Source organism: Seriola aureovittata, chromosome 6, assembly GCF_021018895.1.
Source record: "Seriola aureovittata isolate HTS-2021-v1 ecotype China chromosome 6, ASM2101889v1, whole genome shotgun sequence".
In the NCBI taxonomy this organism is placed as follows: domain Eukaryota; kingdom Metazoa; phylum Chordata; class Actinopteri; order Carangiformes; family Carangidae; genus Seriola; species Seriola aureovittata.
Genome location: NC_079369.1, coordinates 4,019,287 through 4,035,739, shown reverse-complemented (window position 1 = coordinate 4,035,739; position 16,453 = coordinate 4,019,287). Strand labels below are relative to the sequence as shown.

The window sequence follows — 16,453 nt, the reverse complement described above, 5'->3', positions numbered from 1 at the left end:
TTAAAATACCAAGGTCATGAGCCCAAATTCCCAAACCGACCCCAAGAATGTTTTGATTCACCACCAATCAAACTGATTTAAAAAAAAAAAAAAAAAGCATTTTACAAAATTTCAAATCTTATTTAATCACTTTATTGTTCAATTACAGATTTTGTCATTTGATTATAGGTGGTGAAAACAAACTCCTTTATATTTTATTTTGTCAAACTAGTTCTAATAGAGACTCGGCTTTAACAACCCCAACCTGACTGATATGTGTACAATCATAGAATATGCAAATCCTTTAATGTCATTAGCTGCTCCAAAAAAAAATTCACAGATACATTACAGAGGTCATGACCTCTCTGTCCCCAATGACATCTCCAGCTCTGCACAATGGGTCAAATACAAACCAGTAGCATCACAGTGTATTTAAGGAAGCCTTTACTGTGTAATCAACTGATACGAGCCTAAATAGAGAAATTCACTCAAGTTTGTTTTCTTGGTGAATCAGATTATATTCATCTTGCTGTTCAGCAAACCCTCATGTTTTATCTCATTTTTAGCAGGAATTGTCCTTTAGTGTGACACATCGCTCAGTACTTTTTTCCGAGATTTGTTGAAGAGATTTGTTTAGTTAAAGAAGCGACCAGTGATTAAAGAAAGAAACACAAGCTGATGAGCTCATACTGTACAGAGGCTCAGGAAGCTTCCCAGTGATCACAGAGCCACCACAGTTACTGTGACGTGTGGAGAACTCTACACACCTACAAGCAACTACACTGATAAATCACATATCACACCCAGTGTTCGATCAGGTAATCGCCGCAAATACTTTCAAAAAAAAAAAAAAAAAAAATCCAAAATGTAACTTTTGAAAAAAGCAAACAAATCAATGCAAATAACTTTTCTGAGAAAATCAGCTTTATTTTTGAAAGTGTGGATAAAAGAATGACGGTCACCGCTCATTTGAAGTTTTGTATCACGTTTTGAAATCTGGAACGACCTTAAACTTGGCTGTTGGCGGCTTCCTCCAGTGAATTCAGCTGCACTACACTCATTTGCATCCTCAGCCAACTTTTCATTAGTTCTCATAAGTAATAATACGGATCAAGTTTTACTGAATATGTGCAGGTTTGCAACAGGAAACAGAACCGGCGTTTTGTATCTAATATCACATGATATAACAACACTACACTAACAGGAAGCCGACTAGAACTGTGTGACTTCAACTCGGACAATTAAGAATCACTAACAGGGATTTTATGACTCATACTGAGCATTTTGTGATATACTGTATTTTTTTTTTTTATAATTAATGACAAACAAATGCATAAGTCTTATGCATGTAAAAATAAATAACTGAATGACTCAACCTGGAGTATTCATGAGCAAAGACAACAAAAAAAAACTCATCCATCCTCATGTTTGATGCATGGAAAGTGCTTGAGCAACAAAGACACAGCACAGGAAATCAAAAGTAGACGCTGTATGAAAATGAAGCACACATTCATACACACAAACGCACACATGACATCTCACACACCCACACGTACACTGTAAATCATGACACACATTTTATGTATGGAAGGCGTCTGAGGAAGCAGCACACGCACAGTGAATAAATATGCATGAGGAAAAATCAAGCAGACTGATAAAGTGGCCTCAGAGTGTGTGGTCACTTGTGGAGACGAGTGTGTGATCGCACAAACTTTAGCAGCTCTGAATCAGCAGCTTCTGGAGCTGAGACACTGTGTATATTTTAAATAAAACTAAAAACTACGGGAGCAGCATAATGAGGAAACATGAATATAACCTACATGTGTGAGACATTGAGGATATGTGGTTAGTCTGGAACAGTGGCTTCCAGTTTCGGGGTCGGGACCCCTCCAAGGGGTCACAACATAAATCACAGGCATCACCTGATAGTTAACAGGATAAGAGAGAAGAAAACGTGTCGTCCTGCTACACACAGTGATTCCATTTTTTCTGACTTTTATCTGAGCAGATCGTTTTCCATCTGTGTGGCTCTAAAAACGTTTTCAAATAAAAACAGTCTGAGAAGTTAAGAGTCACTCTTTGGTGCAACTGCACGTCATTTATTGCCATTTGTAGTGTGTGACGGGGGGGTCACATGTGGACACTGCCTCATTTTAAGGGTCATAAGATAAAATCACCGGTTTAAGATTCATTCTCCTCAGTGTTGAGATGGTGGGAGGGTGGGGTGGGGTGGGGTGGGGTGGGAGGGTGGGGTGGGGTGGGGGGTCCCATGTGGCTTCTAATTTAACCACAAGCTTTGGAGTAAGATGACATTAAACTGTCGTCAACACTGGCTTCACTGAGAGGCAGGAAGTATTTCCACCAAAAAAATTATATGATGAAAAAAATAACAATAAAAATACAAGTGTCAAACAATTCTTTTTCTTTCAGGTCTGGAGCTCCAAGACACAAAAACCATTTACTCAAAATATTACTTTAAATATCAAGAAAAATAACTGATTGAAATATTTAAGAAATGTGTGAGACTTGTGATTAATTCATGCTCTTTTAAATCTTATGTAGATATCAGCATTAGCAGGCCTATAGCTAATTCATAAAACCCTACATGAATATAATAAAGTGTATAATGATGGAAATAAGGAGAATATCTGTGGGCTTCAAGGACTGATGAGCTGCAGGGAAGCTGCCACATGCGAAATAAACTGGTTATTATGAGCAAATAAAAAGTGAAGGCTGAGACAGTGTCCAGAGTCAGAGTTGACTGTCACTGTCCGGCGCGGGAAATCAACCTGGTGGAAGCCAGACGTGGCTCTAAGTGAAGCATGTAATATTATCCTACCGATGCTTTCCATATCTGTATCCGATGAACTCCAGAGAATTGACCACATATGGGCCCAAATGCGTGTGTGTGTGTGTGTGTGTGTGTGTGTGTGTGTGTGTGTGTGTGTGTGTGTGTGTGTGTGTGTGCCCGATAGCCTAAATAAAAAATAACAAAAAGACATGCACTGTCTTTATATCAGTCGGGGGGAATAAAGTCTTGGTGTAAATCACTTTTCCGTCTGGCACAGCACATTAAACAACCGTGGCATGATTCCTTTTCTCTCTGCTCATCCGTTCCCTTTTTTCTTTATCAGCTCGTTCACGATTTCATTTCTTTCAAATGAGAATTCAGGGACCCCCAAATTCAAGCCCCCGCGTCTTCAAACAACACAACTGTACGGTTTTACTTTTTCTCCCGTCAAAATGGTATCCCAGATTCAATTTTAGATAGACCGGGATTTAGCCAGTGATGATTTTTTTTTTTTTTTTTTTTTGGTCTTTCGGAGACAATATTTAATATACTGAAATGAGATCAGTTTTTCTCAATTTCTCTATGTGTTGTATCAAATCTCGCGTTGACACACGCAAAAATTAATGCTTCTGATAAGCGAGCCTGTATATTATAAATAATAGTCCCCTTTTTTCTCTCTCATCATCATCATCAGATGAAGAAACAAACAGTGAGACAGTCATCATCATTATTATCAGTAGAGATTTTTTTTCTACCTCTCCTCCAGGGTATCCCCCCCTTTTTTTTAACCTCCTTTTGATTTAGGAAATTAGTGCGCTTAAATACAAAACCTCATTCTCAACAGCCACTTATCAAACTCCATTTGCTGCAGATGATTTCAGGGTAATATTAAAAGACAATAATGTAAATGACCCATGGCTTTTAATTAAAAATGTCTTGTCCCCTCCTCCCTCCCTTCAATATTTTTTGTTTCATCTGTTTTACTTTCTTTTCTTTTCTTTCTTTTTTTTTTTTTACTTTAAGTGTTGAGAAGAAGAAAAAGTGGAAGCGGCTGCTTTGCTCGGTGTCCCCCTCCTCGTTGACTTTTATCACTAAATGAAGCATATAAATGACCTGAAAGCGCCTGGCTGTCGCGTTAAATTAAATAAAATAAAGAACAATTATCCTCTCCTTTTTCTCTGATCTCGCGCTATAAAGGAGTCCTGGAGAGATAAGGCAGATTGAATTCTCTCTGTTGTGCTCCAATAAAAACGTCAAGGGGGGGGGGGGGGGGGGGGGGGGGGCGTTAAAGAGAGATTTAAAACCAACCCCCCCTTTATAATTTCAAATCATAATTTCCCTCCCATTATACCTCTCACATGTCGTTATTTATTTCAGGGCGTTGTAACTCCAGTCAATTCCCGTGACTAAGTTGGATAATTACAGGTGGTGAGTGGATCGTACCCGAGCAAAGTTACAGCAGCTTTAAGAAAATATAGAAAATATAAAAGCAGTGATTTAAAACAAACAGTTCGGTCTTATATATAAATATATATATAAGGTTATTCGCCTCATTTTCATCATGGAGAAAAAAAAATAATAACGTCTGCAGCTGCTCCTGAAAGTAATTATAATTGTCTAATTTCAAAGTTGAATTAGGATGCTTTAGGGGTTTGATGTAAAACTTCACATTCGGTTCAATGAAGTATCACCCTAATTTACAGCTCCAGATAAGGACTAAGTCTGTCATAAAAATCTGCCCGTCTTCCTCCCACCCCCCCCCTCGCCCCCCCCCCCCCCCCCCCCCCCCCTCCTCCCTCCCCAGGATTGAATTGCACCTTGGGCAATAGTGCAGAATCGTGAATCTTAACTTCTCTCAGCATATGTTCCTGGCAGATAAGTAAACAATTTGGATGTGGAATGAAATTTTTAATTAATACCACAGTCGTCTAATGTGGGGCTGTACAGCGCGGTCTGCAAATCCTGCTCTCCGTTACCAGAGTGGAGGAGAGAAGCTGATCTGAATCCACGTTCAAATCTTTAAATGCGTGTGTATAATTCCTCCTGCTCCGGGTTGTAAGCTGTATTGTCTTAATGAGAGTCAGACCTATCATTCACAAGTTTTGTGCAGGTTTAAACACGCGTGTATGAGTTGATGATAAAAGGCTTCCGCGGGGTTTTGGCTGCAGCACCTTTCTTTTTTTTTTTTTTTTTTTTTTTTTTGAAAAGTATCAACACACACGCAGAGATGTTTAAACCGCACAGCAGTGGTGGGCTGCTTCACACAGCAGCCAGCAAGTTACACGAAAAAAAAAAAAAGAAAGAAAAAAAAAAAAAGAAAAATAAATCACATCACATTGAGTTTGTTCCCTTTTGTTAAACCTATAATTAAGCAGAAGGCTTTCTCCTTGAAGTGATTAAGCAGTCAGACGAGTCGGACGGGCGGAATCCCTCCGGGGAGGCCTCTCCTGAACTGTCAAACATCAAAAAGATCCCAACCGGTTCAGCCCAGTGTCATAAAAACACCTTCAGTGCGGTGCACGGCGGAACACGCCTGGAACCTGCTTCAAATCACACGAAAACAAGCAGCAGCCAAATACACGGGCAAATTAAGGCTGGTTTTTAGGAAATGATCAGAGTGGAGAAGTTTGACAGCTTCAGCAGCCACACAGCTCAGACACAGGGGGAGAGAGAGGGAGAGAGAGAGAGAGAGAGAGAGAGGGGATCGATCCTCGTGTTATTGTTCTACTGCGATGCCAGTTTGTTTCCGTTCAGTCTGTCAACAGTATTGATCAGTTTGGGGTCAAGTTGGGTCTAGCACTTGAAATGTAAAGAGTTTTTTTTTTTCTTAAGTGTTGAAAACTTACAGTCGCTTTTTGGTGAATTATTATTTCCGTTTTAAGTTTTTATCCTATTTGTTTTTCTGCATTTTTATTTGTATTTTTTTGGAACAATTTAAAATGAGTTTAATTGGGCCTTTATTGTTGCAGCTTTAACGTCCCCGCAGCACCTACACACTATTACATTATCTTTGTCATCTCAAGCTCCCAGTAACCTACAAATACAGGAAATTGATATCGTTTGAAGACAGATTGTCTTTATTCGAAACGTCTTTGCTCAGCAATTGAACAAAGAGCAGGAGGTATCAACCTTCTAGATACATTATCCTTTCCATAACATGACAGGTTTTAAATTACCATCTTAGATAGAAAATACACATATAACTCCTTGAATTCAAATAGAAGTTATCCTCAAAAACAAAACAAAACAAAACAAAAACAAACAAACAAAAAAATGACGCGTGTGACTATATTAGCACTGAACCACAGGAAAAATGCAAAATGAAACATTTGGATGTAAATGATTTTCTTTTCTTTTGTCATCTTAAATAGACCGTCTAGTTTTATGTGCCAGTTTTTGATAAATATAAACAATATAACCCGTATATAATCCAGCCTATAGGTCCTGATTTTGACCCTATCCAGAACATCATAAAATTACGAGTGCCAAAATGTAGACTACTTAGGCCTATACAGGAAATAAGAATGCTAATTGTGCAAGCCAAATTTTCAAAATAAAAGAGTAGCCTATCAATAATCAACACAAATCAGCCTATCAGCATTGAAATGTACACAATAAATAAAGTTAAAGGCCTCCTTTTCTGGCTGCCATAAACGTTATAACATTTACATTTCTTACAGTTCACAGGGCACCGTCCTTTACACCAAATCCCAGCTTCTCTGCTCGGGTCAGGAACTTGTTCGATTTCTGGAAAAGTTTGTTTGTTTTTTGTTTTTTCTTTTGTCATTTTTTTTTTTTTTTTGCCATAACAAGTCCAAGGCAGTTAATATTGTTCATGTCTTTTTAATGGGGCGCGCTGTCCATAATATATTTACATGCATTTCAGTATTCAAGTGAATTAAAAAGAGGAAAAGAGTCTTGAGGGTTACATGGCAGTGGCATGTGCGGATGAATATGGGTCTATCCCAGTCTTGGTCATACCTGGAAAAAGTATGTAGGCCACCGGGGGCTGTAAACTTGACGCTGACCAGGCTGTGCAGTTACACGGGACGACATAGCCCGGGTTTGTGGGCGACGGGTGGGTGTGGGTGTGCTGACTGGGGCACCCAAGGGTGCCGAAAGCGCCGTTCTGGTATCCCAACGAGGACGCGTACGGCAAAGTGCTGGTGCTCAACGTGTGGGGCATCTCCGTCATCTTCTGGATGGCGCTGGAGCTGAACTGACTCGGATCGAGGAAGGAGTAAGGAGCGGACGTCGGCGGCAGAAACGCTCTGGCTTTCTCCGAGGAGCCCAAAAGAGAGTCCGCGGCAGACACGGGAAGTCCCTTCAAGTGATCGGTGTCCCCGAGGTAAGGCAAAGGGAAAACGTACCTGTCCTTCTTGAGCAGGTTTTTGGGTTTGCGCCTGGGTCTGTACTTGTAGTCGGGGTGCTCCTTCATGTGCTGAGCCCGCAGCCTCTTGGCCTCGTCAATGTAAGGTCTCTTCTCAGACTCTGAAAGCAGCTTCCACTCGGCGCCCAGTCTTTTGCTGATCTCCGAGTTGTGCATTTTGGGATTCTCCTGTGCCATTTTCCTCCTCTGGCCCCGGGACCAAACCATGAACGCGTTCATGGGTCTCTTGATATGATCAGCGGGCTTTGACATCTTTAGAAAGGATACTTTTATCCCCAATGATAATGACGAGGAAAAGTTCTTATCGGAAGGAAGGGAAACTATTCACCTGTCTAGATGCCAGATACCAGTCATGCCCCGTCTGGGATGTTCTGAGTCTGGAAAACGGCAAAAATAAAATAAAACAAAATAAAAATCCAGCGGCTGCTTCACTTTTCCCGAGTTAAAACACTGATGCGCCTTCGGTTAAGTCCAGTTACAACTCTCTTTCAGACCTGCGGTGGGCAATACAGGAAAAAAATACATGCAAGATGCACACACGTAACAAAATCCACAAAGGTGAAAGCAATGTTCCGCAGTCAGTTTGCAGGAGTCGTAAAAGTGTTGAGTGTTATTTTTTTTTCTGTCACACTCTCTCTCTCTCTCTCTCTCTCTCTCTCTGAGGTTTGTCGTCAAGCACCTGGCTTGGAAATGAGCGGAAGAGCGTGAATACGAGCCAAAAGCGGTGAAGTTCAAAGGCTGGGCTGGTTTGGTTTCTGCACGCAATCTGACATAATCTGCAGGGCGTTCACTCACCAACCTGAGCGCCCAATCAGCACGGAGACCGGCTATTATAATACCTTCAGGAAAAATATATGTACATTACAACATAAACAAAGAGCGGCTGGTAGTAGAAGAGAGGAAAAAAATAAGGAAAAAGGGGAGCGTGTGCGTGTGTGTGTGAGAAGGGGGGGGGGGGGTAATACTCAGGATCCCTCCTCGATCCCATTTAATGTAATGAATCGCAACAAACATGGACCTTCAACCTCTTCTCCAGTTAAAACCTGACTTCAATCCAGAGAGGTGACTACACCGTGCAGCCAATTCACTGTACAGCTTCACACTAAATGCAGGGGAGCACCTTCACGCGTGTGTCGCCACAAATACATATAGTTCGGCTTGAAGTTATTGATGTCGATTTGCTTACAGGCAATTTAGTTGTGAAAAGTGGGAAAGTATAATGATAATAAGAATATTATTATCAATAACAATAATAATAACAATAATAATAAAGAATAGGTCATTCATTCCTTACAGAAAATCATGTTTTTATATTATCAATATTATTCCCATCCTTGGATTTGACAAACACAACATGGCAGCCCGTCTGCACCTGGCGGGGCCTCGGTGTCTTGCTCAAGGACACTTCAGCAGGACTTTAACCCCTGTCGACACGCGCGAGCGCGAGCGCGCACACGCACACACACACACACACACACACACACACACACACACACACACACACACACACACACACACACACACACACACGCGCGCGCGCTCACAGTTCAGGCCCGTGCCGTTGATATTATTGACCCTCAGCTCAGCTATAGTGACAGAATTACAAACACCAAGAAAATATTACATCAACTGTAAATGTTAAGAAAAGCGTCATAGTGAGAATATAATTGTTGCATTAGCTCACATCAATTTGACAGTGTGGTTTTAAGGAGGCACAGAGTGATCGTTTTAAAATGCTAATTTCACTGAGGACCATTGCTTAATAGCCCTCGGGCTAATGTGCGTGATATATGATTCCTTCAGCTGTGATTATTAAACCAAACGCAGACAGCTGATTTGTTTTGTTTTTTTCTCACACCGCCAAAATGCTGTGATTGGAGATACAACCCTGAGAGTCGTCTCTCGTTAGTTACACTGCTAAGTAGATTTATTTAAGGTGGTCTTTGGCCTATATAGCTGTACATACTTGTGCGCGCACACGAGCACACACATACACGTGGATGTCGTGCATCACATCCAATTATCATCTCATCTTTCTCTCTCTCTCTCTCTCTCTCTCAGTGTGTGTGTGTGTGTGTGTGTGTGTGTGTGTGTCACAAAGAGGTCACACACGCAACTTCAAAGATGGAGTTTCTTTAGCATGTCACCACATCGCAGTGACAGACTATATGTGTAATATGTTAGCATGAGGAATAAATAAATTTGTATTATAATAAATAAAATATTTTTTACAAATGCTGCAGCAAAAAGAAACTTAATTTATAGGCTATACACATTTCTAAAGTATATATTTTCAGTACTAATATTAACATACATTTTTTTTTTAAAAACATGATCTTATGCAGAGCAGGCTCATTTTATTTTGTACCTAAAGTAGGACAAAATGGAGTTTATTTTCCTGCCTGTGATATTCTCATATTTCAACACATCTGCGTCTCTTCCTCACACTCTCTCTCCGCTCCCTGCCTCCTCACACACGCATGCGTCAATCGGCAGCTTGTAACAAGAAGATTTCCATCATATTTTTTCTTTACAAACCCTGAAATCATCGTTTAAAAAAATTCCCCTTTTCGGGGAAAAAAAACCCTCCTCACCCCGACCTAGAGAACAATGTCGCCCACAGCGAGGACGCCCCCCGACTCTTTTTTTTTTTTCTCAGTACAAGCGCCGATCGGAAAAAGCAAAAAGAAAAAGCTTCTCAAATCCTCCCAATCGGCGGGCTGTGATGTTCATCTGCAACCACGAGGTAGTATGCTGCATGTTTGCACTGTATATTCCGGCTTATTTTGAAGTTATAAATTGTGTTATGCTATCTTTCACCGAGCAGCGCATATGCAATTTGACATGTAGCGTTTAGGCTGCTATATACCCACAGCAGCTTAGGCTTCATTTTGAGATCAATGAATGAGATAGCAGGAAATTATTTTAGGGGCTGAGCCTCCTACTCACGAGGGAGAAGTCAGCTATGTTTCTTATTCAAAAACTGATTGTCTAATAAATGCACGCCTGAAAGTTCCCTCGACAATTCAACGGGATAATGAGAAATGCAATAGGTTTTGATTTGTCAAGGAGTGAGATGATTATTATTTCCATCGGCAGTTTCTCTTCTGTTTTTTTTTTCTCCTCAAATATGATCGTTAGTACATTTGACTCAGTGTATTGTGTGAGGTAAAACCGTCCAAATACAGTTAATGGCCTAAATAAAATTTGCGTCACCACTTAAAAACTTTCCTCCATCTCCAAACTTCAGGCATTTGGAAATGTGAATAGATTAGAATGTGACAACATGAGCAAAATAAAATAAATAAACATTTAAAAAAGTGAAAACTAAGATCTCCATAAATCTAGAACTTATATTTGCTTAGTAAAGAGAGTAAACGTGAGATCAGCAGCTCGATCACAGCTGTTAGTAGTTGGTGAAAGATTATTCTAACCCTCTGGAACTTTATTTAACTGAGAGTAATAATCAACAAATTCAAATCACACACAGACAGAGACACGGTGAGCGCTCGCGAGACAAACACCACCCACCCACTCACTCACCCACACACACACACACACACATACAAACACACACGTACACACACACATGCACGCACGCGCGCACACACACATACACATACACACAAAACTAGGATTATCAGAGGACACATGTCCATCCATCTCGCCTTAAAAAGTGAATGGGGAGCGGCCTGACACACAGAGAGCCTATTAGCCAACTTGGGCTCCCGGGGAGAGCATGAGGTAAGCTCCCCCACCGTAACTGTCCATGGTGCTGAAGCGGTAAGAGGTTTTCTTTACTGCTCACTTGCGTCCTGCCTCAAAAACTCTTAAAAGCTAGACTTGACATTTCAATGCCTTTTATTGTATGTCCATCCTATTTAGTGATGGTTCTCTGTAAAAAAAAAAATAAAAAAAAAAATATTAGAAACTGAGACAACTCACATGGACAACTTTTCTAACTTTTTTTTTTTTTTTTTTTAAGCAGAAGAATGTTTAAAGCCTGTTTTCATGGTGGGGAATATCCACTGTTGAACCACATTTGGAACTAATAAATTATGGCACCATAAATGATCATAAAGACGTTTTTATGTTGCCTGACTGTCCTTTATTTCAGCATCAATATGGGCTTAAGTGTAATTTAGCCAGTGCCTTCTCAATATAGTAGAAATTATATCATCGCCTATTAAGTTGTTGTACCTAATTATTGCTTAGAAAGATGAAGTGTTGGCATTGATAAGGGAATGACTGAATGCTGCTGTGGACTATTGGCGACAATACAGGGAACACAAGAATTGAAAAGGGAAAAACACGCAAAGTAAGAACAAACTGACTGAGATCACCTCTTCAAAGAGGCTCTTAACTCAACCTATTGAAAACTGTGAATTAGTGTGCAGCACCTTCACTTTTCACCAACTCCGAATGAACTGATGGTCAAAAACGTGCATAAACAAACACACACACACAAAGACAATGTTCAGCTGATCTGTAACCAAAATCTATACAATCTATACAACATGAAGTTCACTGTAGTTTACTCCCTTATACAGCAAAATGCCAAACCCTGACATGCCATTGCTCAGATTCCTCTACAAGAGCATGTTAAAGCAGAAAGTGGAGTCATTTAACAGCTATTGTATATAATACAATCTCCGTTTAACAATGTTAAACAAAACAAAAATATTCTATATCTTCAAATACCAAAAATACTGAGCTCATGGTCAAGGTATTTGTTTCCAGTTTAGACGGATATTACCATGTTGTTCATGGAAGTGATACAGAAAAGTGTATGCTTGAATTCCTGATAACTGTACTATACAAAAAGGCTTTCTTTTACCGATATGAAAATAATTACGAAACTCAAATTCAGCACACAATACTGAAGGTCTTTTGACATTATCCGCTTACAAGTACCATTCACTGACACTGAGAAGCAATCAAAATGTACGCAATGAGCAGTATGTGAGATGTATCGCCAACATGGGGCATGTATTACAGAAAATATACATATATATCATATCTTTGTGGCAACATTGTTTTCTCAGTAAGATAGTAAAATTGGACTTGAATACAATTTAAAATGACTAAACTTAAGCTGTTCTGTCTTTTATTCTGCAACACTGGATGGTGCAGGGCAAAGCAGAAAAAAATTAACAAAGGTTCAAGGCATCAGGTAATAATGAAAGGATAGGGGCAATACTTCAAAGACCACAAGGTCCACATCACACAATTATACAATACAATTAGGATTAAAGGGGCAAAACAGAGATAACAGGAGATAGGGATAAATTATCACAAAAGGAAAGATGTGACTCTCTCCTGACCTTCATTAAGAGAAAAAAACTCATTTAGAGCTGGCCTTCCATGCAGGGGGATTTCAGCCTTTCACATGAGACTGCGACTCACTAGATAAGATTTACGGAGTATGAACGAGAATCTGAACTACTGCTCAACAATAAAATAATAAAATATATATTCAGGATAATAAATTATACATTACACAATAAATAGTGACTGTAAATAATATAATATGTATATAACTGGAATAATTAAAAAAAAATCAGAAACAGGAAAATAAACAGTTGAACATATAGTTGAACAACTAAGCAGTAGGAACTGTGCTTCTTACCGAATCCTTTTTATTGTGATGGTAGAAAAACATTTTCTATAACTCTTGCAGCTGTCTTAACAGCTCAATAATCTGACACCTTGAGGTTGTTGACTCTTTCTATTGCAGCCAGCCACATATGTATTGTAGATGCCCATTCGCACTGAATCAACAACCTCTGTAGTGAGAGGGCCTGAAAAACATCCGACCAATGAGTTGAGTACAGTGCTGAGGTAATGAACCAGTCAACGCAAAACTAAAGCAGCACTTTATAGACTAATGCCCTCACCATGCAAGTTCATCTGAACACTGTCTGTCGAGGTCGAGAAGCTCCACCATTGTGCCTTCCCTCCTTGTCATCATAAATCTGCTAAACAAAACTACGAGATCAGCCACTGAGGGGTGCTGACTCAGCACGAGGCCCCTGGAAGAATGGAAGCAGCGGCTGGAGAGACCAAAACACTCTTGGATGATATGTGGACTGACCTTGCCTTTACTCACACAGCAAAGTCTCAGAGTAAGCAAAGTATGCGTGAGCCAGTTGGGCTGTCCTCTTCTTGAATTTTACAGTGTCAAAGAATCTGATGTGCTTTCCCACCAGTTTGATAACTCTAGAAGGAACACTGAGCAAAGCACACCGTTTCCCTCCGTCACACAAACCTCACCCATCATCCGGTTGTCCGTCACACACTTTACTTACACCAGCAACTGTACTGATGGCACTCCATGAAGACAAACGTCCAAACATCCTCTTCCTATTCCTGATGACCATCATGGTCCCACGTCTCCACTGATCCATCACCATCATCAGCATCATCATCATCATCATCATCATCATCTCCTTCAAGACTGCCCACTTTGCCCTGCAAACTTAGATTCTTCCTTCCAGCTTCTTTCTTTTCTAACTGCAATGTCTTCTCCAGAACACTGCATGCAATACAGGCCTATAGTTCATGTCTCGGCTCTGTGAAATCTTCAGCTAACTCTTTGGCTCTTCCACTGATCTAACCTCACACTTCTTTCCCATTTTGGCAGCCAGGGAAACTTCAACAGGGACCTTGAGGGTACCCTTGACTTCCTGATGTCCAACAATCCACTACCTGGAGCAGTCATCTCTAGGATGTGAGTACTAAATCTTTCTTTTGAGTTCATCTATTATTGATCCCTGGGATACCATCCACCTTTCTTCACAGGCAGGAGAAAGATGTAGATATGGGACCATGACTGCTTTCATCAGTCAGGCTTGGAACAAGGTCTTGTCCATGCTGCTGTGATACCAGAGAAAGCGATCCTGTTGTACCACGGTCCATAGAAGAAGGTATAGCTCTGCACCAAGGAGCTCCAAGGTCCTTTCAAGTTCCTGCTATTGCCTGGCTGAACTCCCAGGGTCCCATCTGGTTTTGCCAACTCAAGCCAGTCTCCATCCGCCACCTGACCTCCACTTCGAAGCCAACATTTCTGCCATGCCCCCGTCTACCCACACTGTCCACCGCCTGCTGAGAGTGCATTGCTGTGGAGGGTGGTTTCCAGGACCTGGCAGACTGGTTGTCCAGAGGAATGCTCCTGGATCCTGGCTTTCACATCTTCAGTGTTTATCCGGTTGCCAATTTCCAATGGATCCAACCAACCTTTAAACTGCTTGCATGAAACAACTGTCCATAGGAAAATGATTCCTGAGTAAAACTCACAACCAGAGTCATCATCACTTCTTCTTGAGCTCTGGCACAGTTATTTTTTGGGATTCATTTAATTAATTTAATTTAAATTAATCTAACGCTTATTTTATTCATATATTTATCTGTTTTAATTGTATATTGAAAAACTTGATTTATGAACAAGTTTCACTTTCTTAATGCCATACAAAGCTTGAGGTAATAATCTTTACCAAATACCATCATGGCTAAGAGAAGACGATGATGTACAAGACTCACCTCTGACAAGCGCTCCCAAATCACAGCTAATGTTATTCATGATTATGTACTACAAAAAATTTTCCAATTAAATATCAGCTGTTTTACAACTTTTAAAGTAAAATATTCATGATAACGCCTATGACACATTTACACTGACTCATTACCTTTCATTATAGCCTGAAGCCATATCTCATCAGTGGACGTTAAGTTGTCTGTTGGCGTGCGTGCCCAGCATTGACATTCAGGCTCCGTCAGTCCTTTTTTTTTAATTATTGGAAAAATGCTCTATGATAAATACAGCACAGCACATAGTGAAGTATGACGTTTAGATTCATTGGATGTGGTAGTTATATGGCAGCGCAGATACCCAGAGGTAAAACAAATGTGGCGTTTGCTGGGAAAGCATATCGGGGTGGTCGACTGTGAAGATCTACATAACAGAGAGTCAGATCAAACTATCTATACTTGTAATGCTAAATACAAGTAAATAAGAAAACATACATATATCTTATATTCATTTATATATATATATATCCCTCTCTTTACCAAACATCTGGGTTTTTTTTTTTATCTCTCACCATAGGACTAACAGTGCCTCCGCTGAGACTGGGACCTGAACTTCCAGATGCGGTGCAAAGCTCCCACGCGTCAGGTGATGAATTCAAAACTGAGACTGAAAATCAATATTCCACAGTGCTACTCTTGAATTACACATATCAATCACCCCCTCTCCTCTTGTACCTTTTCTCTCTGTTTTGTTTACAGACCTCTGCATCCTGAATTATGAAGCGGGGGAGAAAACCTTTTCGGTGCACAAACAGCTGCTTGTGAAATCTGAGCTGGGCTGTAGGTATTGTAAAATCAAAAACAGCGACAACTCGGACGTAGCATAATGGAAAAAAAAAAAAAAAAAAAAGAGACAGTTACGTAATGTAAAAGCTTTTGAAGCCAGACAGACTGACGAGAGAGAAGAAAAAATACAATTCTACAAATCTGTATCAGTGAATGATTAATTAATTTTTGTTGAATGATCTGTTCTAGCCCTGTGAGATATCAGTTTCCATTTCTTTTACACTTTTACAGAAGATCTCCAGAGACTGCTAGTTCAAAAGACGGTTCAATTTAGAGTTCCCACTGGAAATGGTTTCAGAAAGTCTTTGCCATACGTTGGGCTTTGATGTGTTTTAAATGTCGTACTCTAACTGTTCAGACGTGGGGAAAATAAATTCTGCTAATTTTTTCCATTGTAAGTGCTTTTTTTTTTCTTGACTTAACATTACATTCGAGGTACACCACAAAAATATAAAAGATTTTCATAGATGTGTCCATATGAAAATCTACGTACACTGTCACAAGCGTAGATATAGTACAGAGCATGAGGCGCAGACTAGTCTTCAGTATATGAACGTACAGTATTTAATCATCTTAAATCCATCATTTGAAGGTATGTGTATCCGCCCTGACTGTTACGTTATAATTTAATAAATACTGACCTTTCTTTCGAAGGACAAAGATTTTGAATGAATCGCAGTTATTTATGAGTCTATCAAGCTTGACCTCCATCGTGTTATAGCTGGAAAGAGACTTGGTGTCAAAGAGCTTTTGACGCAGCAGATCATTTATTAATCAAAGAAAAGATTGATTTCCTGTCATCTACTTTTATTCCAGCTTTTCTTCAACAGCAGTCGTCATTGGCTCTCGCTCTGACCCGCACATTTCTTCCTAATAAGTATCACTTTTAGATATGTGCATTCAAAGGTAGATCTTTGATA

The 16,453-nt window shown here is 40.0% G+C and overlaps 1 protein-coding gene and 1 long non-coding RNA gene across 2 annotated transcripts; one reads left to right on the top strand and one right to left on the bottom strand.

The window, feature by feature from the left end:
• Positions 1-5,824: 5,824 nt before the first annotated feature.
• On the bottom strand, positions 5,825-7,817 carry sox14 (SRY-box transcription factor 14). The gene has a single exon (XM_056377654.1). The coding sequence runs from the start codon at positions 7,410-7,412 to the stop codon at positions 6,696-6,698; it is 717 nt and encodes a 238-aa protein (XP_056233629.1). The 5' UTR covers positions 7,413-7,817; the 3' UTR covers positions 5,825-6,695.
• A 1,749-nt stretch (positions 7,818-9,566) lies between these two features.
• On the top strand, positions 9,567-15,921 carry LOC130170407 (uncharacterized). The gene is made up of 4 exons (XR_008827979.1): positions 9,567-9,906; positions 13,804-13,890; positions 15,265-15,333; positions 15,447-15,921. It is a non-coding gene; the product is annotated as an uncharacterized LOC130170407 (long non-coding RNA).
• Positions 15,922-16,453: the final 532 nt, after the last annotated feature.

Excerpts from the sequence above, each read along its gene's own strand:
- sox14 (XM_056377654.1), bottom strand. The coding sequence starts at position 7,412 with ATGTCAAAGCCCGCTGATCATATCAAGAGACCCATGAACGCGTTCATG.